Source organism: Phyllostomus hastatus, unplaced genomic scaffold (genome assembly GCF_019186645.2).
Source record: "Phyllostomus hastatus isolate PE091 unplaced genomic scaffold, TTU_PhHast_1.1 phas_contig_34, whole genome shotgun sequence".
Classification (NCBI taxonomy): domain Eukaryota; kingdom Metazoa; phylum Chordata; class Mammalia; order Chiroptera; family Phyllostomidae; genus Phyllostomus; species Phyllostomus hastatus.
Genome location: NW_025333857.1, coordinates 30,073,429 through 30,100,357, shown reverse-complemented (window position 1 = coordinate 30,100,357; position 26,929 = coordinate 30,073,429). Strand labels below are relative to the sequence as shown.

The 26,929-nt window shown below is 47.0% G+C and overlaps 1 protein-coding gene across 5 annotated transcripts in view; it reads left to right on the top strand.

The window, feature by feature from the left end:
* The window catches only part of APBA1 (amyloid beta precursor protein binding family A member 1), a 195,404-nt gene that overhangs the window by 142,035 nt on the left and 26,440 nt on the right, over positions 1-26,929 (top strand). For all 5 annotated transcript variants that reach the window (XM_045840607.1, XM_045840610.1, XM_045840609.1 and 2 more), the window contains exons 3-5: positions 16,368-16,463; positions 20,753-20,792; positions 24,136-24,281. In XM_045840607.1, the coding sequence (XP_045696563.1) occupies positions 16,368-16,463; positions 20,753-20,792; positions 24,136-24,281 (282 nt within the window). The remainder of the gene's footprint in view (positions 1-16,367; positions 16,464-20,752; positions 20,793-24,135; positions 24,282-26,929) is intronic.

The window sequence follows — 26,929 nt, the reverse complement described above, 5'->3', positions numbered from 1 at the left end:
ATGTATAAACGTGATTATCTTCAAAATGAGAAAAAATACCTCCATTGCGAGTGCAACTGGCAACCCATTCTTAATACAAAAATGGAGTTTCTCCAGCCACTTTCTTTGAAACAGTTTGCACTGTCACTTTCCCGAGAGCAGCCACAGAGAGGGTGTGATTTCATTTCAACAAAGACCACCTCAGTCTCCTGGAGAGTCCCACCGGCAATTTCTCTCTCCTGATTTTTCCCTCATTGAGAAACAGGCTCTTCATTGCCTGCTTGGCATGCCCGGTTGGCCTATTGTGTTGGCTAGACCATGTTTCAGTGGGATGCCAAAAACAAGCTAAATCAGACTAGGAATGGATCAAAGGAGGTTTGGGGCCAACCTGGCCATTTTGACCTCAGTTTCCCGGGTGGAATGGCCGAAAATAGCTGGGTCATATGACCCAGTAGCCTTGGCTGGCCAATCACTGTCTTTAACACACTTCACAGAGCTTTAGAGGGCACATCATTTTGGATATCTCATGGCCTTTGTCTTAGGCAAAAATAAGGAGATTCCCCAGGAAGTAATAATTCCAGGTATGTCTATGCAGCCCCCACCAGACTGAGACCATACAGCTCCTTTAGCATTAAAGACCAATTGGAGAAAGTATTTTGAGGCAGGAAACTGGCTCAGCACTCACACTTCTTAGTCAGAAACCAGCCAGTGTCTTGCTGAGAAGGAGCTACTGTCAAAACCCCGGGAAGTGAGGGCCTGATGTTAACACCTGCCTCACTCGTCATGTGCACTTTTGTACCCACCTTAAAAAAAAGTTTGAGAGAGATGATGTAAAGAGGGCGGAGAAACCTCTTTCCTTCTTGTGGGCCTTCATTTCCTTAATGTCACCTCCCCCCTGCCCTCACTCCCTTTTCCCCCCTGCCCTGAATTCAGCATCAGCCTACCTGTTGTTGTTGGTTTTTTTACTGTTACTTGGAAACTATTGACCAAGATCAAGTTCACATGCTAATTCATTAAGGCTTGTTAGTATCATCTTATCCTGTTGACCTTGGGGTCATGTTGTCAGACCTAAAAGGGTAAGTAAAAATAACTGCTTTACTGCTGGAGGATTCTTTTTTCGTGAAAGACTCCTCTTAAGGTACGCTAAGTTGAGAGATTTCCTTTTGTGGATGCACCCTCCTCAGGGAGTTCCAGCCAGCCATAGTTTTTCCAGGATGTGGACAATAAGAGATGAAATTGGAATGGGATCTGAACACAAGTAGACAGACTTTCGGATGAATTTATGTTGTGCTGAGGCACGATTCCCCCATGTGGATCAGTTCCTAGTTGGCATGTGATGTATTCCTGGCACCTGAGGGCAGGGATCTAGGATAGTTCACTCCATTCTGTGTCCACCTGTGGCCTGAAAAGGGCTAGACTCCATGCATCCTTGCCTCAGACTGCTCTCCTGGCCTCCTATGGAGGAGTAGATGTCCCAGTGTTGGCCCCGAAACCTACTCTGTTCTCTTCTATGGCTCAGACTTTGTATAAAAAAGTCGGCTGGCCAATCATCTGGGTCAGCATGCCAGAAGCTTATCCAGAAGCATAACCTTAGAACCAAAGGATCTGCTGTCTGGGCAGCAGAAATGGGCCCCAGTGTGTGTCACCAAGCAGACCTCGGAAACTGATAGGACACCCCTCCTTACATGAGTGAATGACATCAAAGGAATAACATGTGTTCTCAACCACCCACCATGCAAAGCACCATAAAGTGATTGGGTTGAGTTGTTACCATTGTTCTATTGAGTAGTCTTTCCCATGAAAACTCTTTTGGGTTTAATCAACACCAATTACATACAGGACATTGTCTGTGAATAAGAAGAAGGACCTGACCGCAGAGCTCCACTGTTCATCATTTCGTCAGTGAACCGGAGGGAATCATGAATACTGTCCCTGTTTACAAACCGAGAGTCTGTCTCACAATTTATCACCCACTCATTCATCGAGTATTTCAAGTTCCTCCAAAAATCAGGCACTGCCCAGGACCCCAGAGACAGAGTAGCAACTGAGATTCAAGCTCTGGCTAGAAGAGACACGGGCCCTGCCTGGGCATAGTCTAAGATCTACTCTGGGCTTGTCCGTTGTTAAGCCCTCAGCAAGACCGCCAAGCGTCCTCTGCCCCTGAGGTGTTCATCTGAAGCCTTATTTGGTGTGTTAGCTATTAGTGATCTACTGCTGCATAACAAATCACCCAGAATTTAGTGGCATAAAACAAGCCACAGTGAATTCATATAGTCTCTGTGGTCCATAATCTAGCTGGCATGGCTTAACTGGCTCTCTGCTTTAGGTTCTCTCAGAGGCCGCAATCAAGGTGTCTGCGGCCCATGGTCGTCCCAAGGCCCCTCTGGAGAAAGACCTGCTCTCAAGCTCATGTGCTCGTTCAGATCCTCATGGGCTGTTGGACTTCCCAGCTGACTATCGGCCAGAGGCATCCTCGGTTTTTCGCCACGTGGGCACTCACCCACATGGCAGCTCACTTAATAAAGTGTGCAGGACCGGAAGACCACGGTGTCTGATAGCCAGAAGGAAGTCACTGTCTTTCCCACGAGGGCCTGAGTACTGGGAGGTGGAGATCAGTGAGCACCCTCCGAGGAGCCTGCCCATCATGTTTGGTATCTGTCCTTACCTTTGCCGGCAAGGAGCTGCTGGGCTTAAAACCTGAGGACACAGCAGCTGCTGGCCTTGCCAGTCATTCCCAGCTCCAGGGCTGGGTTTATTTTGTCTGGCTGAGAACAGGCAGATCTGCAGACTCTGAAATGACAGGCAGGATGAAGCCAAAGTGGTGGGAAAGGGAACAGGTGTGTGAGCCAGCAGAGATGGGGCAGGTGGCTGTGTCCAAGGGAGTCGGGGCTCAGAGCGCCTGTAGAAACAAGAAAGACGAGGGATTATCCTGAAGGAACAAGCATATCCATGTGGATTCTTCGTAAGAAAGATTTTAACTTTGTTCTCAAGGAACTGCCAGTGTCAAAGGAATTTGCTATACAGACTCATTTGTAAGTTACGGCAGAACTTTTCAACCAGAGTGCCGATGATCCCCTGAATTGTGGGGACGGGGCAAACTGGGCCCCCGCCCCGGCATTTTGCCTTCACTCCCAACAGCTTCTTCTGGGGCTCCAGGGCTTCTCCAGTTGACATGTGCCGTGACCCACAAAAGGTTGAGAGGCACAGAGTCCAGGGGTCTTAACGGTGCAGGGAGAACAGCAGAGAACAGGGCTGGGGGCCGGCTGGTGTCTCGGTGCCTTGGTTTCTCCCTCGGGTGTGGATCCTGTTCTTTATGCTCCCGTCTCCACCACCTCCTCGTGGCAGTGAAGTTTTCCATCATGGGTGTTATCCATTATTGATGAGGCATGGAGAAGGCAGTGGTGAATAATTAAAGAGGTTTCAGGTGCCGACTGAACATTAAAAGGCAGGAAAGAATTCTGAATTGTGACTCCAAAGGGACACTGTATGTAGATGCTTTCTAAAACTTTCCGGAAGGCCTAGCAGGGTGTGTGTGTGTGTGTGTGTGTGTGTGTGTGTGTGTGTGTGTTTGCAGTCTCTCTGGTGATTTTGAGTCTGTGTGTTATGATGGCTCTCTGATTAATAACTGAAAAAATTACAAGCTTTCCACAGCAGCAGTGAAGATTATAATGGCTTCAGCCTATCCTGAGTGGTTCCTGAATCCAAACCACACTTTCAGAGTGATAGTTGGGGAAATGGCTTCACCCATGGGCTGGGGAGAAATAGATGTTAGGGGATGTTCAATCTGGGTATTTGAGAATCAAAACTCAGAGATTTTTCTATCTTTTAAATAATAAATGGAAAGAAGAAAGTGTTTTGAGAGTTGCCCAGTGCTATAAATTAGGAAGGCGTACCTCCTGCCTGCCCTGCTCACCAGGTTGAAAAAGGCGTTCTTGCACGGGGGCATCGGGCGGACCTGGGTGGTTGTGGGGCAGTCCAGCTGCCAGCAAGGCAGTCAGAAACCGCAGCTCAAGTGAGAAGGGAGACAGATGCGCCCGAGGACAGCCTCCCTCTGCCCTGTCCCCCACTCTGGCCCGCAGTTGTCCACAGCACAGGAGACGCCCTGCAAGCACGGGGGAGTTTTCCAGCTGTCAGTTGTTCAAGTTCTTTGCTTCTCTTTTTTCTACCCTTTGACACTATCACAACTCGGTAACGAAACAAGTGGACTCAGGCCTGTCAGTGTGCCTGGCAGAGACTTGGGTGAGAGAGTAGGCTGAGACCATCGATTGGGATGAGTCTCTTAGGTGTCCTGTGCCTTTCCTCTTTCACGCATCCCCACACTCTGCATTGCCACAGATCTTTAAGAGATGGGTTCACTCTGGGAGATCTCTCTGCCCGCCTCCTGTCCTCTGCTTTCAGGACAACCCTGCCCACCTCAGTTTCCCTCCATCTGGATTTCTTGACTCTCCTGTAGTCTGCTGAGGACCAGCAGATGTGGTCCAGCTCTTGAACCCAGTTTGGAATTCCTTGTTGGTTTGGGTCACACCATGCTCTCCCTGGGAGCAGCTTTCTTCTCTGTGTTTATGTGGCTGGTTCGTTTGCCCCTGATTCAGACTGCAGTGCAAGGATGTCAGAGACACTCGGCACACATGAGGGGGCTGTGAGAGGCCACTTCCAGCATCCCATGTCCCCAGAAGCCCAGGTCCTGCTGGCCACAATGGTCTCTTAAAATGCTCAGGTGCATTCGAACACGGGTCCTGAGAGAGCATCTTTTTCACAACTCCTGCTCCTTCCACATGAGCTGGGTACTTTATATTCACAAGTTCTATAAACATAGCAGAGTTTAGATGTGTGAAAGTTTCTGGTAGCACCTCAGAACCGAGTTTATTTTCCCCAGAAATAGTAGGTGTCGTTGCCAGAAGGGGTAGGCCAGCCCCTCTAGAGGAACATCAGGTGACGATGATCGACCAGTAATGTGTGACAGGCTGCGTGCGCCATTTGGACAGGGAGGGGTTAATGTGGATGGGTCAGACACCTTGGGAGGTGGGCACAGCTCCTGTTACAAGCTGCATTATTGACTGGGGCATCTAACACCACTGGAAACAATCCACCAGACGGACACTGAGGTCAGGAGTTGGGCTCAGCTCACAAGCGGAGGCGCCAGAGCTGGTCCTGCTGCCCCAAAGCACCTGTGAAGATGGAGAATTTTTGGATGTACCAATTTGAGTGTCAGGAAGACAAGGTAGGTGGACCCACAGGCTTTGGAACAATGTTTATCGCTTTGCCTTTTCTTTTCTTCTCTTAGTCCTGTCAGATTGTAAACCATCCTCTGTGTTTCCCTCAGTAGTAGCAGTAAGTGAACAGAACAGGAATAGACCAGGAGAGTGGGCAGTTTCCAGGACGGGAGGAATGTAATTGGGCTTGCCTGTTGCTCAGAAGTCCCAGGTTTAATGGACCTGGCCTGGGAACAGGACCACTCTCCCTGTGGGACAAGAGAGAATGGAGAGAAAAGGTCATGATCACTTAGAAAGATGTCATGCCCTTCACTTCCCCTCAGCAGCACCGGGTGCTTACTCTCTGTAGTCTGATAAGTGAGTTACTCTGGGCCCTGTAGCCTCCAGTTTCTTGCTCTGCGTTGTGTCTTTTGCTTCCACAGCACTAATGAGAATGCATGGAGGCCAGTGCCTGGCACATCAGAAACTGCTTTGCTAGTACATGAGGCAATGGGCATAATGCACCCTACACAGTGCCTGGCACGTCGAAAGCCCTCCTTATTTGTTCTTAGCCAGTAATGTGTTATTACAGCAAACAGTTTGCATCTCTTAATACAAACTAAGTGACTTTGGTTTTTCCCCTCACTGGTCCCAGGTCAGGTGGCCTGGGAATGAAGGTGCAGGAAGATCCTCAGAAATTGAATGGACCTAGAGGGGGAAATGAGTAACAGATTCCCTCATTTGTCTGTCACCAGTTGTAATGCATTTCAAATAAATGCATAAATGCATGAGAGGCTGTTTCAAAGCAGCAGAGATAACCCGTGTTTATGGGTCAGCTTTGTCGAACTAGTCGTCTCACCTTACAGTGATGACTCTGGTTCATAGTTAACCAGTCGACTTTATTTGTGTGTGTTGCCCTCATTTATTTGCTTGTTTGTTGCCCTTGAGAACATGGCTTCATAAGCCTGGAGCCCTTTCAACGGTGATAAAATGAATTAGCTGTATGGCACCCCAACAATGAAAGCACCCTCTCTTGGAGGAGATTGCTGCCCTGCCAGGCTCCCTCTGAGGTTCAAGGTAGTCTGGGGCCTCATGCTACAGCCCGCTCCCCCCCACCCCCGCCCTGTGGGTTTAACGGACCTGGCCTGGGAACGGGACCACTCTCCCTGTGGGACAAGAGAGAATGGAGAGAGCTAGAATATTTTAACTGACAGTTACCTCAAATGTTCTGTTAGTGTTAATTGAATTCATTATAAACGTATATATGAAACACTCCATTAATCCCAGGCTATTATCATTTTAGTAATATAATTATGCCCCTATAATGCCTATGCTCACTTTCCTACTTCTCCACATTAAAGAAATACAAATGTGCATTGATAATGTAGTTTGAATTGAAAGCAAATAATTACGGATTTTTTAAGCAGTTTCAATTTTCAGAAGCACAAACATCTTGGAGCAAGACGAAGCTAATCATATATTTGGGGTTTTAAAAAATAATTCTAAGATGGAATAAAGTTAATTTAAACAACTAAGATCAGTGAGTTAAACAATGCATATTTAATGCATTGGAAACAATCCACCACTGGAAACAATCCTTTATAAAAGGATAAAACTGGATAAACCAATATGCACAGGGAGAAAGCTACTTGAGGACACGGGAACTGGAGAAGCCTCACACGGTCCCGAAGGAGAAGTTTACCCGAGAACTGGAGTGTGTTCCATGGTCTTCCCTGGCTAACCACCCCGTGAAATTCCATGCAGAGCAGGGAACGGAACCAGGATGTTCAGGCTAAGAAGGACTTGAGCAAGTGCTAGATTGTAGTCCCTATGAAATGCCACCTTTGAGAAGGCTTGTTCCTCCTGTGTCCACACTGCTTTTCTGGTCACACGAGGGGGCACGATTTGCAAGCAGTGTCTTCCAAAGGAGGGAGGCAGAGCGAGATCAAGAGTGAGTGCAGAGGATCCCACCACGGGCCGCTGCGTGGACGGACCAAGACGGTGTGATGCTCAGTGAAATAAGTCAGTTAGTGAAAGAAAAATACCATATGACTTCACTGTTATGTGGAGTCTGGAGGACAAAATGAATGAATAAACAAAATTGAAACAGGCTCATAGACACAGATAGAAATTTGGTGGTTGCCAGAGAGGAGAGGGTTTGGGGGACTGGGTGAAAGAGGTGAAGGGACTAAAAGGCACAGATGGGCAGTTACAAAACAGTCATGAGATGTAAAGTACAGCACGGGGAATATAGTCAATGATACTGCAGTGAGTCTGTGCGGTCCAGTGAGGTACTGGAAACAATTGGGGACCACTGTGTAAAGCATGTGATTGTCTAACCACCCTGCTGCACACCTGAAACCAATCTAAAATAATATTGAGAGAAAAAATACATTAGCCCTGACCAGTGTGGCTCAGTTAGTTGGGCATCATACCGCAAACTGAAAAGTTGCCAGTTTGATTCCCAGTCGAGGCATATGCCTGGGTTGCAGGTTAGGTCCCCAGTTGGGGCTCGTGTGAGAGGCAGCTGATCGAGGTTTACCTCTCACGACAGTGTTTCTCTCCCTTTCCTTCTCCCTCCCTTCCCCTCTCTCTAAAAATAAATAAATAAAATCTTTTTAAAACTACATTAATACCTGAAAAATAAATAATGCTGTTATTGAACATTTGCATTTAAAAAAAGAACCAGTGAAGAGGACCCTGAGCTACATGTGAGTACAGACACTCACGTGAGCACCACGCACAGCGCTGCGCGTGTTCAGAACCTGCTCCGTGCACAAACCTGTCTTGTGTTTTCTTTCCCCCTGGCACGAAGTGTTGTTGGTACGCGCCCTCCCGTGTCTTCAACACACTTACTGAACTCCTGTGGTGTATTTCATGGGGATTCCTGTACTAAGCACTTGGAAAAGAAAGCATGTAAATTAATCATAAATCCTGCCTTTAATGGTGCTTGTTAAAATAGCATAATTAAAATATATTATAAATATTATATAGTATTATGATGCTGTTCTAAACTACAAAGGAAAAGTGATGCATCATAAGAATGATACAGATAACATACAAGCAATTCTCCAAGGGGACAGATTCCTTTCACCTAAGGATTGGAAAGGCTTCATGGAGGAAGTAACATTTGAAATGGGCTTGCGGAGGCTCATGGGCAGGTGGGGTCCAAAGAAGCATAAACAAAAGCACTGAGCAGAAACTCGCAGGTTGTGCCCAGGGAACAGAAAGGAGTTCCGTTGGGCTTGACAATGGAGAGTGAGAACTGGAAGGGCAAAAATGGTCAAGAAACTGAGACCACACCCTGGAGTGCCTTCGGTGCCAAGGTAAAGAGTCTACAATTTATTCTGTGAGCAAAAGGGAACCACTAATGGTTATGAAGAAAGGAATGGTTTGCTCAGAGCTTGTAAAAACTGTGGAAAAGTGACAATTAATAGGTACTTAATGCGAAGTCTCTGGCTGTCAGTTTGGGCTGCTGTAATAAGATAGTATAGAGTGGATGGCCTCAATAACAGAAATTTGTTTCTCACAGTTCTGGTGCCTGGGGGGTCTGAGGTCAGGGTCCGGCATGGTCAGCTTCTAGCGAGGACCCTCTTCCTGGTTTGCATATGGCCGTCTTCTTGCCATGTCCTCCCAGAGCAGCAAGAAAGGAAGCAAGTTCTCCCCTGTCTCCTATAAGAGCATCAACCCCATCGTGAGGGCTCCACCCTCTTAAACCAGTTCCTTCCCAGAGGCCCTACCTCCTTATACTGTCCCACTGAGGGTTAGGGTTTCCATGTGTGAATTCGAGGGGGGCACAAACACGCAGTCGATAACCTGGGTGAGGAAGGATCGTGGGCTCTTGGTGCTCGGGTTTCATGTAGTATGTTGGGGCTGGTTACTGACTTTTAAAAAACCCCAAAGTACCTTAATCAGGTTCTGTGAGTTTTTCCATATAGGTGAAATTGCCATAATAATTCAGTCCCAGATAGACTTGGTAAAATTGGGTAATTTTTAAAATTATTTTCTCTTACTCTTTATTGCAGTGAAAGGTCTGTCACTGAGTTTCCTTGGAGGAAAGGGACCAACCTGTACTGAACTCGTCAAGGTTGGCGAGAGCCGGCTGGGGTCTTTAACCAGGTGACCTAAAGTGGTGTGTCACAGGCATACATGCCATGTCACAAGTTAATACTAGAACAAGTGCCTTTGTAGGTTCTCCTTTGTCAATCCATCGCTGTAACAGTCTCACCACCCACATTCTAGAACGCTGTCTCAAGTGGCAGGCGGTGGCCGGGACAGCAACTGCGTACACCCACTGCGTGCACTGCCCTGTCTTAGCTCGGAATGAGCCATTCTTCCCAATGTACCAGCAAGACCCTTGGGGCTTATAAATTAATTTAGAGTCTTTGTGGTATGATTTTATAGAGCCCTTTGTGTGCTTTTTAATTTTATCCATGAATAAAATTTTAATAAGAAAGGAAACGAGAAGATGAGATAAAGAAAACATCCCCATGGGTGTGAATTTCTGTTGTGAGCATTCTCCCAAAGGGGTGAAGCAATTTTTGTAACTGTTGGAATCTTAAAAGACTTACCAATTGTTGGTCGAGTGCTTTCCACGTGCCCAGGCACTGAGCTGATCCCTGTGCATGTTGTCACCAGTGACCCCCCCATGGCAGCCCCAGGAGGTGAGTAGTAACTGTTTCCCTGGTTCTCAGGGTCAGAGCCACGAGTGGTCAAGCCAGGACTCAGACTCTGGTGGGCCAGACGCTGGGCACTTAACCACTGCACTGTCCTGAAACCTGAGTTACAGTTTTACTCGTTCTGCCACAATATAAAATTAAAATTTTATCACAGTTTTTTTTTCAATGGAAGAACGTAACTTTGGTTCCCTAGAATCACAGTAACTTTTGAAAAAGGACCCTAATATTGGAAAGCCAGATCATGGTGGCTTTAAGACTAGATCCAGTGTCTTAGAAATTAGTTGATTTTTTAATTTTTACTTCTGCCAACCAACAGGCTTTGTTCCAGGCCTTCCAAGTCCTGGGCCTTGTGGTAGGAAAGGCTTCTGTGTCACCCCCTCCACCGCAAGCCTGCCCTGGCCCAGCCACGCGGGTGCACAGCCTCTCTCCTCCCTGCTCTCCGGTCCTGCCTGTTACAGCAGCTGTCATGTTGCATTTTAACCACAGGGGGCAGGAATGTTTTAAAGAATCACTGCATTAGTGTACTTTCAGAAGGCTACTTTAAAATGAATTCACTGAAAATGAGGACTGAGATTTCAAAGTAAGTATGGGGAAGCGGGGATTTGATTAGAACTTTACCTTGGAAAATAATACTAAAAATTATAAACATAAGCTGCTTAGTTTATCTTTTGACTGGCAATATGTAGGTTATCATTCTAACTCTGTATGAAATCTAGAACAGAGAAGTTTTGATTTGGGAAGTGGTCTTTTCTTCAGAAAAAGGCATTTAATCATAGAATAGAATAGTCATCTTAGTTCATAGTAACTTTTGCAGCATGATCAGAAGGGGTCCTTTTGATCACAAAGAACCAGTTCAGCAAAAATATTTAAGATCTGACTCAGTTTTCCAAGAGCCTCTCTTAATTACTTGCTCTCTTCCAAAGCACCTGTAACATCGCCGTTCTTTCCATTTTTCTCTTCTTTATTGTTAACTGCTGTAACTCCAACTCTGATTATCAGTAGCTGGTTTGAGCAGTTCTCCAACTTTGCCTTCTTCAGCATTATAAAATTCTGCTTTATATTTATTTTTGCAACATTTGCACTTCTCTGCAATATGTTTGCTGTTTGGGGAGTATTGTTTTTGCCTTGGAATGCCAGATGGCCCCGACAGTCGAGAGAGACCAGCTGACAGAGACGTGGACCAGCTCTTTGGTGGCTGTTCTTGTGTTCTTGGGACTTTTACTCAGACAATGACCAGAGCTTACAGAGGACAACCCTGCATGTGTTTCCAGCTCTGTCTCATCTGCTGGTCCAGGAGCTCCCCGGGTGCAGGCTGGTGCAGGCAAGGACCAGGGCTTCCTCAGGCATCCTCAATACTTCAGTGTTAAATACATGAATGAGTGGGCCGGGTAGAACTCACATTTTTGTGTCTTTTGACTAGAATTCCTCCAAAAGGCTTTCAAGGTCCTTGTATACCTTTCCAAGGACAGCTTAGATCTCAGTCCTGCCTCAGTCCTTAGGTCTTTCTGGAAAGGACATCCTCCATTTGGGAAGAGCCAGGGGCCCTCTGCCTCTGGTTTGGAGGTATCCTCACTGTCATCCCATCCACTTTTCCTGTAATCTTCTCTTTGGCAGATGCCCACGGGTGGAAGAGGGCTAAGGGAGAGGAAAGAGTGAAAGTGATGACCTTTTACCCCTTCCAGTCCGCTCAGAAGTGGCTGGAGTGTGCTTCTGCTTCTTCAGGGATGACCCCGGGCCGATGACTCTAAACAGCCCCTGGGCAGAGCAGGGGCGGCCTGTCCTCAAGCAGAGCTGTGGTCTCTGGCCTCTGGCCTGCTCTTCAGCTCATTTCTCACTTCCCTGTGCAGCTGTGCTTCCACCTGATTCTGTTTCCAGTGCCTTCCCCCTCTACCCTATGCTACCCCATCCTACTCCATGAATACTGCTGTTTTCAGGATTCAGCAAAAGTTGTCACTCATGCATGAAGCATTGCCTGATACACACTCCTCCCCTCCTGCAGGGTTGCCCCCTCCTAACCCCGTGTCCCCACTGACAGGTCAGTGTCCTGGCCACCTGCCGCAGCCCTGCCTTCACAGGTCTCCCTCCTCCCATTGTCCAGAAAGGGGTGGAGGGCAGAACCACAGCATCTCTTCCCTCTTGGTTTCTGGCCTGGTGTTGGGAACACAGATACACACTGAAATGTCTGTCAGAGGGATAAGCAATAGGCACTGGTGTGTTGCTCTTCTCTTCTCCCCCCGCAAAGATAGCCTGAAAGTTCCTTCAGCTACTCGTCTCATCTCTGCCAGCAGCAGTAGAGTGTTTGGCCCCAGGAGATGTTCAGTCAGAATTCAAATGAAAGATCACCTTACCCTTTGGATGCTTCTGCACCCTTCAGCCACCTGTGATCTAAGAGCTATCCATCTCTCATCCTGGTGTTGGAGAACCCAAGCCTTAAGGCAGATAACTCTGCCTGGGGAGACTTCAGAGCTGCCACGGCAAATTTAGATCAGAGCTGTAGAGAATCTGCTAGAACACACTGCAGAAGACAAGCTTAAGGAGAGCTTCTGCAATTACTTAAAACAAGGAGTTGTTGAGTCATCCTTGGACACCACCTCTCCTGATCGTCCCATGTGGCACTCACCTTGGTGAATTTCTGAGCCCACACTTGCTTCTCATGGTTGGTGCCACTTCCCTAAGATTGAATATCGACCTAGCAACCCAGAAGGCCTGAGACTCCAGACAGAAAGATATGCAATACTAATGTTTACTTTTGTATCATATTTCAGTGGTTAAATTTTACCTCTAACACATTCTCTGAAAGTAAAAACTATTATCCAATTTCTGGTTTTCTCTCCATGTTTGAGAGTAGCAAAGCAGAAGTTGGAGGTAAGGGGCAAAGGCTTTTAAAGCAGATATGTGAGGTGTGTTGGTACTAACACCTTTGTTTAGGCTCCATTGAGGCTGTGTTTGCTCAAAAGGCCTTTGTCCACCTTGACTTTGTCAGCAATGGTGTGGTGAGCAGTGGGCCTCCACTAGGTGGGATCCTCTCTGGTTCTGGGACTGCTTTCTGCTTCAGAAGAGCTTTGCTGGCATGCTAAGATCAGGATATTCGCGGCCAAAGGCCATCTCTCGAATTCTAAAGGCACATTTAATATTCTACAGGTAACAGCATGGGGGTGCTGTCTCAGAAAAGGACTTGCCATTGACCACTAAAAACTAAGGAGAGTAGTGGCCGATCTGCTTTCTGTGCAAGTTGGAAAACATGGTGAAGCTGTGAACTCCATTGAAATCATTTTTCAGTAAATGTTTACTGAATGCCTGACATTCGTGAGACCCCAGGCTGGGCACTTGGACTATAAAGATGAATAAGACAAGCTGCCTGTCAAAGCACTCTCGGGGGAGGGCAGATACACACAGAAACAGATGATCACAAAACCTGGCACATGCCAGCCAGAGAGAAGGTACCATGAAAGTTTCAGCAAGATGAGTGCTTTCAAATTGCTCACAGAGCAGAGGAAAGAATGAGGGGGACTCTCTGGTTGGAGGGGACACCTGCACATGCAAATGGAAGGAAATTGTGAATGAGCTCGCTGCGTGCAGAGGGCTAGAGCACTGAGTGTCGAGGGGAAGTGGGCCTGGTCAAGGTTGGTGTGGGTCCCATGGGAGCCTCAGAGGGGGCAGTGCCCCCCACACTTGCATTTGTGCCCCTTCTCCAGGGTTCTCTGATGGGCGCCCATTCTGACTCTGGTGCCAGCACTGGTCACCGAGCCTTACTGCGGGTCTGACCTGCCTCTTCCACACCCCAGTGTACTGTTCCGATGACCTGTCTTCTCAGGTCACCCTGAGATGACCTGGTGCCCACGTTCCAAAGAATCCATTTTTAGAGGATTTGCAACAGAAAAGAGTTAAAAAAATAGGAACTGTGGGAGTCTTTTGGAGAGTGGTTTTTGTTTTAATGAATGTGTCACACCATCTTTCAAAGCAAGTAATTAAAGAAAAGTCAGCTGCACTGGCTTTCCCAGGGACTGGACCCTTATAGTCTTTGTGAGAGGGAAGAGTGCTTGGGGGGAAACGGAGAAGTATAAATCTCTAAGGAAGCTCTTCAAACTTGAAAAATTGGGAAATTCTGAAGGCATTAAATTCTCATGAAGACTTCACTACACATATTTTGAGGAGGCCAAACATAGTGCTAACTCAGCAGGTAACCGCCAACTCTCTTCAGTGCCAAATGAAACATTCTTTGTTTCTTTTTGAAGTCATGCAGGGCTATTTTCTTGCACCCGGTGCCTGCGGGGCCTAGGGTGCTGTATGTCTGCTCTCAGTCTTGGCTTTACTGCACAGCAGCTGCTTTCTGCCTGTGGAAGTCTCAGAGACTCGGTGGTCTGCACAGCCCTGCTCACAACCAGGAATGTGGACTCATGGGAAACAAACCCAGGCCTCACAGCAATAGGCCAGGATCGTCCAGCGTCTCGGTGGGAAGACTTCTGCATTTCCCCACATCCTCTTACAATTCATCTGGTGCTTCTGTGTTTCTTGTAATTCAGACTTTTTGGAAAAATTTGGTTTTTATGATTTCACAGACTGCTCACCAAGGTCCCCCTTAGGTACTAATGTGCCCCCTCCCTGGCACCATTGCTTTGTGGGACATGCTTGCTTTCCACACAGAGGTGTTCTACTGATGTCTGTGCCTCAGCTTCCCCAAGGGGGCCAGTCCCATGAGATCAGATGAGATGTAAGGATCTGTTACTGTTACTTTGCTTCGTTTTCCCAGGACTCACCTGCCTTTATTCACATCCCCACAGTTCCTCAGAGGATAGATCCTTGTGTGGGTTCTGTTTTGTGTCCCCTGTTGACCATTACCCACAAACTGTGAAGCAGCACAGTCTTACCCCAGAAGACCATCGCTACAGAATCCGTAAGCATCCTTGTGGCTCACCTGAAGATTCCCTTCTCCTCCCAAGATTTCACGAGCATTCAGAAATGTTCAGGTACCGGCTAGGGAGGGCTTCCAGAGCCTGGATTAGTCCCATCCCAGTGCTTACTTGCTTTGTTGTTTATTCAGCCGGTGTTTGTGGAACCCGTGCTGTGTGTCAGGCACCGGCCTGGAACTTCGTGCTTCCAGTGGGGCTGCCTGTGCGAGGGGCCCAAGCCCAGCGCTGAGGCTGTCACACTCCCAGTGGGGGCCATGCTCCGGGACCCTATTTTTCTAAGGCTTGTTTTATTCATTTAAGATGTTTTTACATTTTAAAATCATACTTGACATAGTGTATTAGTTTCCGTTGTAAAACAGTAGCTAGACGTTTACATGCCTTACAAAGGGAGGAGCACCGTAACCAACTGCAGTGACCATCCACCGCCGTACGTGGTTATTGCGATACTGCTGACTGCGCTCCCTGTGCTGTACGTTGTGTCTCGGTGACTCATTTTATAAATGCAAGTTTGCGTTTCTTAATCCCTTTCCCTTTTCCACCCACCCCTCCCCTCTACCCTCCTGCCCTCTGGCAGCCATCCGTTTATTCTCTGTATCTGTGCATGTGTTTCTGCCTCGTTTTGTTTGTTCATTTGTTTTGTTTTTTAGATTCTGTGTAGAAGTGAAGCCATACAGTATTTCTTTCTCTGTCCGACGTATTTCACTTAGCACAGTGCCCTCGGGCTCATTCATTTTGTCACCAGTGTCAGCATCTCATTCTTCTTTATGCCTGGCTGAGTGGTACTCCACCGCGTGCGTGCGCACCACATCTTCTTGGTCCTTCTGCGGACCGACCGATGGGCGTCCGGGCGCCGCCACATCTCGGCTGTTGTGAGCGATGCTGCAGTGAACAGGGGGTGCTTGTATCTTTTTGATTTCATGTTTTTTTGTTTTCTTTGGTTAAATGCCCAGAAGTAGTATTGCTTTAAATATATCCTGTAACAGAATTTTTTGAACTTTTCTAGGAGCAGCCACGGTAATGTTGTTCGGATGCTGAAACTTCTCAGAATTTTCAGTGGCCTCTGGTTTAAATCAGAAAAGATATTTGAAATCTGGACTGACTAGGAAAACACAGGTGGTGCAGTTTCCGGTCATGAAAATCAATCCCAGCTGCCTCTTTAAAAATATGTGTTGTAATTTTTTCTTTTGCACTCAGATATTCTTGGGCAGGTGATATTATATGACATTTTGTACCCAAAGCCATTGTATCCTTCAAAAAAAAATTTTTTTAAAACACAAACATTTGTGTATCACCAGTATCTTTTTCATCTGGAGCTTCAAGTTTGACATTCAGCTTCTGCTGTATTTGACCACTTGACCTTAAGTGGTGGGGGTGGGGGGAGCGGAGCGCTAAGGGCGTCCTTCAAAATATGGCAGGAACTTAAAACCTGATTGACCCAGACCTTCTGTAAACATTTGGCAAGTGCTTTCCAAAGAGGCGTCCCCTCCGCTGCACTGGCGGGTGGGCTGTGTGCGGCCCTCCCCTCTGCGCTCGCTCGGTCGTGGCCTGAAGGCCGGTGCTTCCAGGTCCCTCAGGTTCTCACTGTGTGCTCCCTTGCTGTGTTCCAGTCTCCCTCTCCGGGCAGCGCCTCGCCCCTGGGCGCGGAGTCTTCAAGCACACCCCTTCATCCCGGTGACCCCACGGACGCCTCCACGAACAAAGAGGTAGGTAGGGCGCTGTTTCCTTCCAAAAGCCGTCAGCCATTTTCTTCCATTCTGATTCTGGTTCACGCCTTCTCCAGCCTCCCACGGAGCTTCTGCCCCAGAGTCCCCTGGGGAGGAAAATTCCGTTGTCTCCAGCATGTAATTCAGTGATTAAACCCATGACATCCAATTTGGTAGCTACTAGCCACAGATGTCTATTTCAATTGATACGTGAAATGCAAAGCTCACTCCCTCAGGCACACTGGCCACATTCCCAGTCCTCGGGAGCCACACGTGACTGGTGGCTGCTGTTTTGGACGGGGCCATCCCAGAACATCGCCACCAACTCTGGCAGTTCCCTTGGACGGTGCTGGCCACCAGCCACCAAAAACTCTCTGTAGAAGCATCCTTCCTCGTGGTGTTACAGGCCTCAGGTAATGTGGGCTTGCAGTTGCTGTGTAGTTAGGGAAATGGGTTGAATTTTTTAAAAATGTCCACTTATCTTAGGCTCGAGTGAAATCTCTTTCATGACGACAGGGTAGTCACTTGTCCCAGTTTAGCATGGGTCCAGTTCACACCTGCTGCCTGGCAGCACACCTGGCAAGCTCCCCATCACTCTCCACAGCAGTGTTGTTCTGGGAACCAGCGGCAGCCTTGCAAAGGTTCGCCCCTGTCCCGGCCTCCACAGTCGTCACCAGCCACGTGTGACCAGCAAGCCCTCCCTCATCACGTGGCTGGTGGGGCTGAGGACCTGAATTTTTCATTTTAGTCAATTTTAATTAACTAAAATAGCCACGTGTGGGAAGGGACTCCTGGACCAAGCATCCCTGAAGTATCCCCTCTTAGGGAGGCCAGGCTGGCTGGGCAGAGACCACGTGAGCAAGAACGTGCTGCTTGCTCCCACTGAGCACTCCAGGGTAAAAGGGCAGGTGTTTTCCCCTGAGGGAAGTCACCGCCTTCTCCAGCACCGTCATCTGTTGACATCCAGCTAACTGCCACCCCCACCTTTTTATAAACTAGCGTCAGGTAAATACTGGCCTGCGTCACACTGCGTGCATGGGCCCAGCTTGCTCTAAATGTAGACGCTGCCTAATCGACCCTGGAGACATGTGTAGGGAGGTTAACCACATGAGGGATGGCTCATTTCCTCCCACCGTGCTAATAATTTTACGTTAAACAGCAATGGAAAAAGCAACCTCCATTTTAACCTGAGTGGCAGATTACTACTAAAGGGAGCCTTAGCTGAAATTTAAAGTATCATCGAATGCATTTACATCTGCCATTAAATACACTTACATCTGCCATTAAACAGCCATATAAAGGAGAAGTATATTTTTTTTATTTGTTCATATTAAAGCAAACAAACATAAGGGGAACCTTCCCAGAAACAACAACATCAGAATTCAGATTTGAAGTTCACTTTGTCCTCCTCTGGTCTCGGTCCTCAGGCCACAGGCCTAGACTGACGGGGTCATGGCCTCTGCTGCCCCTGCACCCACAGCCGTGCCTTGTCCGTCCCTCACAGCACATGGAGAGGTGAGAACAAATGGCAAGGAGAAAAGAGTGACAGCCATGGTGATCATAGTAACAGCAGTGAGTTACCATTTCTTGAGCATTCACAGTGTTCAGGCACCAGGCCAAGCAAATCACAGATAGTGTCTCATTGAATTCTGTTCTTCTATGTCCTATGTATTGGTTGAGGAAGCTGAGAGGTTGAATAGTTATCTGAGGTGCCAGGGCTCACAACTGGTGGGACAAGGATTTGAACCCAGAGCACCCGTGGGCTCAAGCTGCTAACACCAGGATCTGCCGTCCCTGGAGTAAGAAGTGCCGGCAGGGCACACACTGCATGGACAAGGTCGCTTGTACAACATGTCATCGTTCCAGGCTCTGCCTGTGGGTGGTGTGGCCTCATGGAAAATTCCAAATATTTTGGCTTTTATCTTCCTGAATGTAGTTTTATAATTTTTTAATATTAAGGATTAACAAATGTTCATCTCTGCCCACATATGAGAAAATAAAGGGCTAATCAGGCATCTGGATATTCAACATTTGATTATTCATCAGCTATAATAAGCAAGACAAATTTGTTAGCTTCTAAGTTCCTACAGGATTTGGCACATTTCTATATATCCTTAGAAATAATGATGAAAATCCTCTTTGTGTGCAATAATTAGAAATTCTTTCATTTCACAAAACTCTTTTTAAAAAAATCAAAAATTTACTACCCCAGAGTCTAAAGAAAGCCAGTCAGGAGCTCATGAATAGGGAAGAAGCAAATGCATCAAACGCCCTCCATTGTAGCTCTAAATAAAGCAGCAGTTTTTAGAGAGTTCCACTGAAGTAATTCTTCTGTAGTTTCCATTAAAATCAGGACACTGTCCTTGAAAGTAGCATGCAGAAAAGTACCCTAATGGCCAAGAAAATCTGAATCTGCTTCTTGGAGATATTTGGAGGCGTAACCATTTTGATTAAACAAAGTAAATTCTTACTACCCCAGACCCTTAGCAGCTGAAGACAAGGAGAGAGATGGTTAGGGAATGATAATGTGGACATTTGGAGCCCTTATAAAGAAGCTGGCTTCCGCCAGCGTGCCCTGAAGTGAGGGAGTGTTTTTCTTTAAACCAACCGGAATTAGGCAGACTTGGCTGTTGGATCTCACCTGGGCCCGTCTTCTCATTTGGATAAGTAGACAGTAAGATTAATGTAAAATGCTATTGAAATTGGATTTCTCCTTGCTCTTACCCCTATATCTTGGCTTTTGCTTGGTGTGCATTCTTCCATGAAATGCATCAGCAGCCAATAAACTTTTATTCCCTGCGGACTTGTGTCTGTAGTTTCTTGGAAGGTGATCCTTTCCTAAAGCAGAAACCCACCCTCTTCGCTGTGAGGAAGCACTTCATCCCAGGGAGCACCCCTGCAGCGGGTCACTGGCAGGTTGCCTGGGCAGCGATGGCGTGATCGGTGTTGAGTTCTTGTCGTTGTCCTGAACTGAGGGAGAGTCCTAAACCGAAGTGTCTCCACTGCCCCCACGTTTTCACGTAACAATTGACACTACTATTTTTTAGAATTTTGTACAAGTCAACTAATGAATCATCCCTTTGCCATTCCCATCTTCCAAGTGAAGAGCACTTCAGTATGAAGTACCACGATAGGGCAGGGTTCCCCTTGACATCCCAGCCCTCGTGCAGGGTGCTTCGCCCTTGCAGTCCCCCAGGCACCCCAGAAGGTCCCCTCAATTCAAGTCCACCTGATGATCAGCTGTGCTCCACTAGACACTCTTTTCCTAAAAGGCACACATTTAAATGATCACCCAACCCCTGGTAGGTTCTGAGCAATGAAAATCTTCAGGCTTTCTGAGGATGACCCTTGGCCATGCCTGCCATAGTTTTGCCCATTTTAGGGACTCGTGTCTTTGACATTAGCTCCCCACGCCCCTGCAATGGTCACATCACCCTGCCCCAGACAGACCAGCTACACACTCCATTCCTGGTGGAAGTGGGAATGAGCTTCCTACTCTTATGCCACCCAGAGTTATTTCTAGGATGTGCGCTTGTAAAAGGAACCAAATGGTAAGTGTTGCTCCTCGGAGAGCTAGCATTTAAGGTGCTGTCCAGTCAGGTTCTAGAAGGTTTCCAGTTGGTCACACCCCCTTCCAATGGTGCTTTTGGAAGGCTGATCGTTGCTCCAAATTGTTACTTAATATACAAATTCCAAGGTTTTTAATTTAATGCTTTGTTCATTGTGTTCTTATTTTAAGGTAACACATGATAATTGCATGTATAATGGAATTTTTTAGCTAAAATAAATCTGTAAGGGATGAAGAGATAAAAAACTCTAGCAGATGTTTTTAGCGCTGTGAGAGATCACTGCAGCAGAGACCTAGTGTGAAATAACATTCTCCAAGGGAATTCTTAACTTCAACACATAATTATGCTGGTGCTTTCATTAATCAGCAGTTTTTGCTTAGAAACACACATTCTTAAGAACAAAAATTAAGACCTTTTATGGCTATTGTGGATTATGAATTTTGGTTTATGGGATATATTTTAGGCTGACAGACATCTTTCTGTGGAATGTTGAGTTTTCAGATTATCTAAAATATGAATGGGTGGTCCTGAGTGTTGGGTAACCTTTAATAAGAAATGCATATGTTTATTTACACTTCACTTCTGTAACCAAAAATGGTTGACAGCTGGTTAATATCTGCCACCAGTGATGTATTTATTTGGTATGTTGCATAAATGGTTGTGTTAATGCATTTGTCATCACGCATTGCCCTTTTTGAAACCTCTTTGTCTTAATTACAGTCAAGAAAAAGCTTGGCTTCCTTCCCAACCTACGTTGAAGGTAAGAACCGAAAAAGAAGTATTGAGCACTGAGTCATTCATGAATCTTTTAGCATTTTGAGTATTTGAAGCGCTGGGCCGGAAGACAGTGGAGAAGAAAGGCCACAGAGCTAGTTAACTCACAGTCTAAGCAGTCTGAGAAACTCAGACTAAAAGGACAACAGCTGTGAGTCTCCAACGTCCTCCCCCTGGCCTTTGCTGATTCTGTTCTTCAGAAGCGGAGCTGGGGTCGGGGCTTTGCCTAGCTTGGCAATGATCAGAGTGGATCCGAAACCCAAGTCTTCCTACCTTTTCCCCAGTCCACCTCTGGCATCCATCAAGGACTATTTAAGTGGGAATAAGCTTTATTTAGCTAAGTGGGAGAAATTTTGGTCCTTAAAATTTCACTTAAAAAAGAAAAAGACTTTCCCAATAATTCTTCTCTCTTGCTTGGATGGGCTAGTAATAGAAACATTTATTAAGCTCTTAATTTTTGCCATGTACGATTCTAAGCACATTCCATGCGGAGATGAACCGAACGCTCACATCAGCCTCCTAAAGTGGGTTTTATCATTATCCCCATGTTATGTACCAGAGGACGGAGGCATCAAAGGGCTGAGCACCTGTCCCAAGATCGCGCAGCCGGCAAGTAGCTGAGCCAGGCTGTGACCTGACAGTCGGCGCCACTGTCCTCCCTGTATTCCGTGCAGGGCTGCCGCGTGTGGCTGTGCAGGCTATTCACCGCGCAAGGACTTTCTCAGGAGGCCTCCTAGGGCCAGAACTCACCCACCCTGGGCACCCCAGGTTTGAGGCTGGGCCACACCACTGGAGTGCCGACTTCTCATTCGCACAAAGACACCCCTTAGCTAGAGGACACACTGATTCCCTACCAGGCAGATGGCAGGTGCTCTCTCCAATAGGATGGGTTGTCATTTCCTCGAAGGAAGATTTCCTGGGGCCAGAAAACACCCAGGCATCACTTTGAGGTCATCTCTGGCCTTTGGATTCTGTGAGTAGGCAGTTGGTGTGTTCTACTGCCTGGGAATGAAACATCTTTGAATGTTCAGGTCTGAAGCCCAAAATGTGCTTATAGGTGAGGTTCAGTTACTCGGGTTTCACTCTTGAGTAACCTGTAAATTATCTGTGCCATTTCTGAGAAGCTCCAGAATTCCACAAGAGCACCTCGGGGAGTTATTGGAAGTTTGGAAACTCACTCTTCCTCACATCCAGTCCTCCAGGCTTAGCACTAGCACGAGGGTGAAGATATGTATGGGGTGTGTGCAATTGTTCACTTGCAGAGCAACACAAAGGCCTCCCTGGAAAAGAAATCGCTCTCTAAAAGGCCAGAGTCACACCTGTACTTCCTTAACCTAGGAACATTATGGCTTTAATTTTCTTAACTTAATAATACTCTTAACACCTGAGCCTAAAAAGAATGTATGAAATTAGGGTCCTTTTTTTCTGGGTGTGAGAGAGTGACAGTGACATTTGATTATAATCATTTTCCTGGGAGGATAAAGGGCATAAGACCATACCGCGAATGCGTAATTTGTTTGGATCCAACATTTCTGTCTCTTGGCTGCTTGGCGTTCACACAGCCACATAACTGTTATTCGGGTTGCTCTGGAACATACCTGCACATCCAGCTCACCGGGGCTCGGGGGTCCTTCTCAGTGAGTCAGGCTGAGTCAGAGATGAATTGAGCACGCTATTGGGAGTGCTGTAAAGAGGCGGTTAATTTTTACCTTTCTTTGACATTCATTATTTCCACAAATAAATGGAACGTTTTTCAAGGTTACTATCCCATCACATGTGAGATCTTTCCCCCCAATACTGGTTGGCAGAAATGCATGTGTTTAAGTGACATTGGACTTCCATCACAGGAATTTAACGTAGAAGACTGAGGATCTTTCACATTTTACCAAGCGCAGGGTGGGCCCCAACTTGTCCATATGTTATTTTAGCTAGGCTACTGCTTCTCTTCTTTACAGCTAAACTGTGTATTGTAAACAGCCTGAATTCACCTCACACATGTAAAGGTTTCAGGGTGAGGAGCACACAGCTGTAGGAAAGAATGTAAGTCCCTGGGATGCAGTGGCAGCCAGCATGGCTGTGCACCACTCACTGACTGTCTCGAAGTCGTTCCTGGAAAGATCAAGGATAAGACAAATAACAGGCTTTCTTATTTAATTACTATACAGATGCTTTGTGAAGACATTTCCTAAAACATTGTTAATTTCTTTGTTTCAACTGCCACCTTGGTTTTGGGGGGAAAAGTGAATAGATTTTTTTTAAATCTGTACCCTGGTAAGTAGCTTACCATGGAAAGCAGCTGTTTAAAGTCAAGATGAGTTCCATGTTTAAGGATAAAAATTAAAACCATTTCAAGCTAGCTCTCTGAAAGGAAAAAGCAAATTGTGTCCATTTCAAGGCCTCTACTTAAAGACCCTGAGGTTTTCTAACTGTGGGTTAAAATGTGGCATTCAAGCCAAAGAAAAGACATGTGTTCACTGCAGAATTAGAATGCCTTTCTTAGTGTGTCTGTCATAAAGTTAGTTGTGTGTTAGCCCCACACATGTTTTAACTCCAGTGGTGCTTACAGGCGATGATGGTTAGACTCAGGCACCTCCACTTTCAACATTTAAAACTAAGCTTTGACTAAAAGGCTGATCAATGAAACAGAAATTCCCATTTCCCTTGGCACTGATCAGTATGCACACGCAGGTCAGGAACTTCCAGTTGTGAGGTCGTCACCGTGAGACCACAGCTCCGGGGTGGTGTCAGCTGTCTGCCGGACCTGGGGCCAGAGGCTCTTGTGGGAACCAGACATTCTGGAACAAGCATCTCACTTTTGAGATTTATAAAATGTATTTCCCCCATCATGGATAAAACAAAGAGGGGGAGCTGTGAATGGGGAGCAAGTCAAGGAACTGCTCACCTCACCATTTGTCAGGCAAACATGTATTTGATGCCCGCTGGGTGACAGATGCGGACTGGACACTGGAGAGCTGAAGGTAACTGTGACATGGTCCTTGTCCCCAGAGAGCGCCCAGTGTAACAGTGAAGCAACAGCCTTCATCAAAACATTTCATGTGTTGTATTTACATAAATATTCACATCATTTCTCTCAGTAAATGGCCTGGGTGAAGTAAGTTACTCTAAGAAAAAATTGTTGCTACTGTTGGAAGACGAGGGCTGAGTGGAGGCAGACACAGATGCTTTAGACTAGCAGGATGGTGCGGCTGTGCGGGGTCTCCCGAACGGCCCCTGGGCCGGGGTGAGCAGTGGGGGAGGGACGGTATGCTGGGGATTTGGCAGACCCTCCCCAGGGCGGCCTCACTCACCGCTGTGTCTGTGTGTTACAGTTCCCGGACCTTGTGACCCTGAAGACTTGATCGATGGAATCATTTTTGCTGCCAATTACCTTGGCTCCACCCAGCTGCTCTCAGACAAAACTCCCTCCAAAAACGTGCGCATGATGCAGGCCCAGGAAGCAGTGAGCAGGATCAAGGTGAGGGATGGTGTGCTCTGCAGGGCAGAGGGCAGAGGGCAGAGGTGGGGGTACCCAAGCCAGCCATGGTGGTCCCCACACCTCACATACCTAGTCCCGAGTTTAAAGGAGAGTGGATTGGGGCGATGTTACAGGCAGTGCTTATACATGTACCTGCCAACAGTTCTGAACAGAAGAGAAAAAGATTTCCAGTGTGTACGGGCGTCCTAATGTATAAATACTGTATATTTGGGTTGTTCATAATGGCCAGTATTGAGAAAAAACACATATGATCGTGAACTTTGAAAAGTTGATACGATGAGGAATGATACCATTTTGAGTATTTTCTCTAATGTGAGAAGTGTGTCACTGTATTTCCACTGACAGCTAGAGACCCGTGACGTCAGCATCCCTGTTACAGTGCGGTTCAAACTAGGGCCCGCTGCTGTCGGACAGGCTGGTCCTGTTCAAGCTGAACTGAACTGGATTGTGTCAAGGCAGATCAACCACTTGATCAGACCTAGCCTGGACAGGCTGAGCTGGGCTAACCCAGTTTAGACTAGGTTGAGTCAGTTGAATCTGTTCTACCAAGATTTAAAAGGAGTGCGCCTGTTTGATCCAGGAAGAACCACTTTCATCTGGTTTAAATCATTCATAACTAGTTTGAACCAGCCAGAACTGATTTGATCCCGTGGAAATGCATAGCTCTAGAATCTCCACCACAAAGCCAATACCACATACAGTTACGGACAAACCCCAGGACCACAGAGACACTTCAAGTGTCATCTTGTCACTCAAGTATCATGAAGTGCCCCCGCCCCCAGAGCCCCTGGGCAGCCACTCGGGAGCCACGGGGAGGGCGTCGCTGGTGAAAGCCCACACCAGGTGTTTCCAGCAGGGCGGGGCAGGTTAGGGCTCTGCAGAACTTGTTTGATCTGATTTCAACTGGTCAAGATCAATTCTCTCCTCGAGAAACCACTCACTTTCTTAGATCTTCTCACTTACACACAAGTTTCATCCTGGTGTCTGTGTGGCATGGTGGCAATGAGAAAGACGCACAGTTAGAAGGCAGTTACTGAGAGTCCTTGATCCCTCAGTGAAGGAAAAAGTATTTCTTGAGCACTTACGTGTTCAAGGCTGTGCAAGGACTCGGGAGGGAGGGGAGATGGCAGTTCGTAAGGGGAGAGCCTGACCCTCAAACTCAGCAGCTCAAACAGGAGATGAATTAAGCCAGTGAATGTGCGGGGTGTACCTGGCCCTTCCCTAACTATCCGTCACAGTAGAGTAAACCCATGCCACAACTTTTGATAATACTACTGAAATTTTGGGAATTGGGATGTGTAAACTAGAGAATAATTTACAGTTGCATCAAGGGTAGACCAAAGTCAAGATTACTGGCAGAGACCTACTAGTTTCATCCGTGTGCCAGGGACCCACTTCACCACTTCATCTGGGCAGCCCAAACCTTGTCTGTGCCTCAGAGACCCTGCGGCCAGCCACCAGGCCCCCCTGCCGTGATATTCATGTCTTCTCCCCAAATTAGCCTTTCCCAGGATGATTGACAGTGGGAAGTCCTCTTCCTTCAAAGGAAGTACCTTACCCCACGGTTCCCAGCCCAACAGCTCCATGGAAACATGTCAGCTTCACCCTCGTACCTGCCTAATCTTTTAGCCTCAGTAGTTCTGCCAGTAGAGCATCAGGTTCCTGTTGACCTGCTCATCCAAGCTCGGCCTAATTTCTCTGCACTGCCACCCCCGATCATAAAGAGGTGGTGCTGATGCTGCCAGATTGTCCACTGTTCTTTCTTTAGAATCTCCCAAGCACAGCCTTCAAAGCAAGAACAGAAAGCTCTCGGAGGGAACAAGCTGCTTCTCAGGCACTGACTGTCCCGTCTCCTGTCATCCGGAGCAGTGAACTTTAAAAACTAGGGCTTTGGGGTCAGAGATCGGACTCCTCAGGTCCCACAGTTACCAAACACAGGGTGTTACAATTTTGTTCAATTAACACTTGTTAAGTTGAGCCCCAGGATGCCAGATGGTGAGCAAAAGACCACAAGAGGAATTTAGAGAAGTTGCTATAGGTCCTGGAGAAGGTCCTGGAGAAGCCGTCCAGAGAGGTCATGGCAGGGTACAGGCAGAGAGAGAGAGAGAGAGAGAGAGAGAGAGAGAGAGATTAAATGACTATGTTTTATTTGTAGGTATCATGACTCAGTGTGCTTCTGTGCATCTGAAGGAGCTGTTGCCTGTCATTAAATACTGTCTGCTTTGTGTTCCCTTTATATCCATTGAAATGCACGTTGGATTGCTTGCCTTTACACCAAGCCTGACTCTTTCTTTTTTTTTTATTTTAATCACTGTTCAAATACAGTTTCCTCCCTTTTACTCCCAATCCACCACCCCTCCCAACCCTCCCCACTTCCCTCCCATTACCACCCTCCCCCTAGTTTTTGTCCACGTGTCCTTTAAGTTTGTTCCCATGAACCCTTCCCAATGTCCCCTGAAATTCCCTCTTCTCTCCCCTGTGGTCACTGTCAGCTTGTCCTCTATTTCAATGTCTTTGGTTATATTTTGCTTGTTTCTTTGTTTTGTTGTTTAGGTTCCTGTCTCTTTCAAACTGTGAGTGGAGATGGTTGCATTTCTGCACCCCCTCCCAGAAAGTTACTGTTTTAG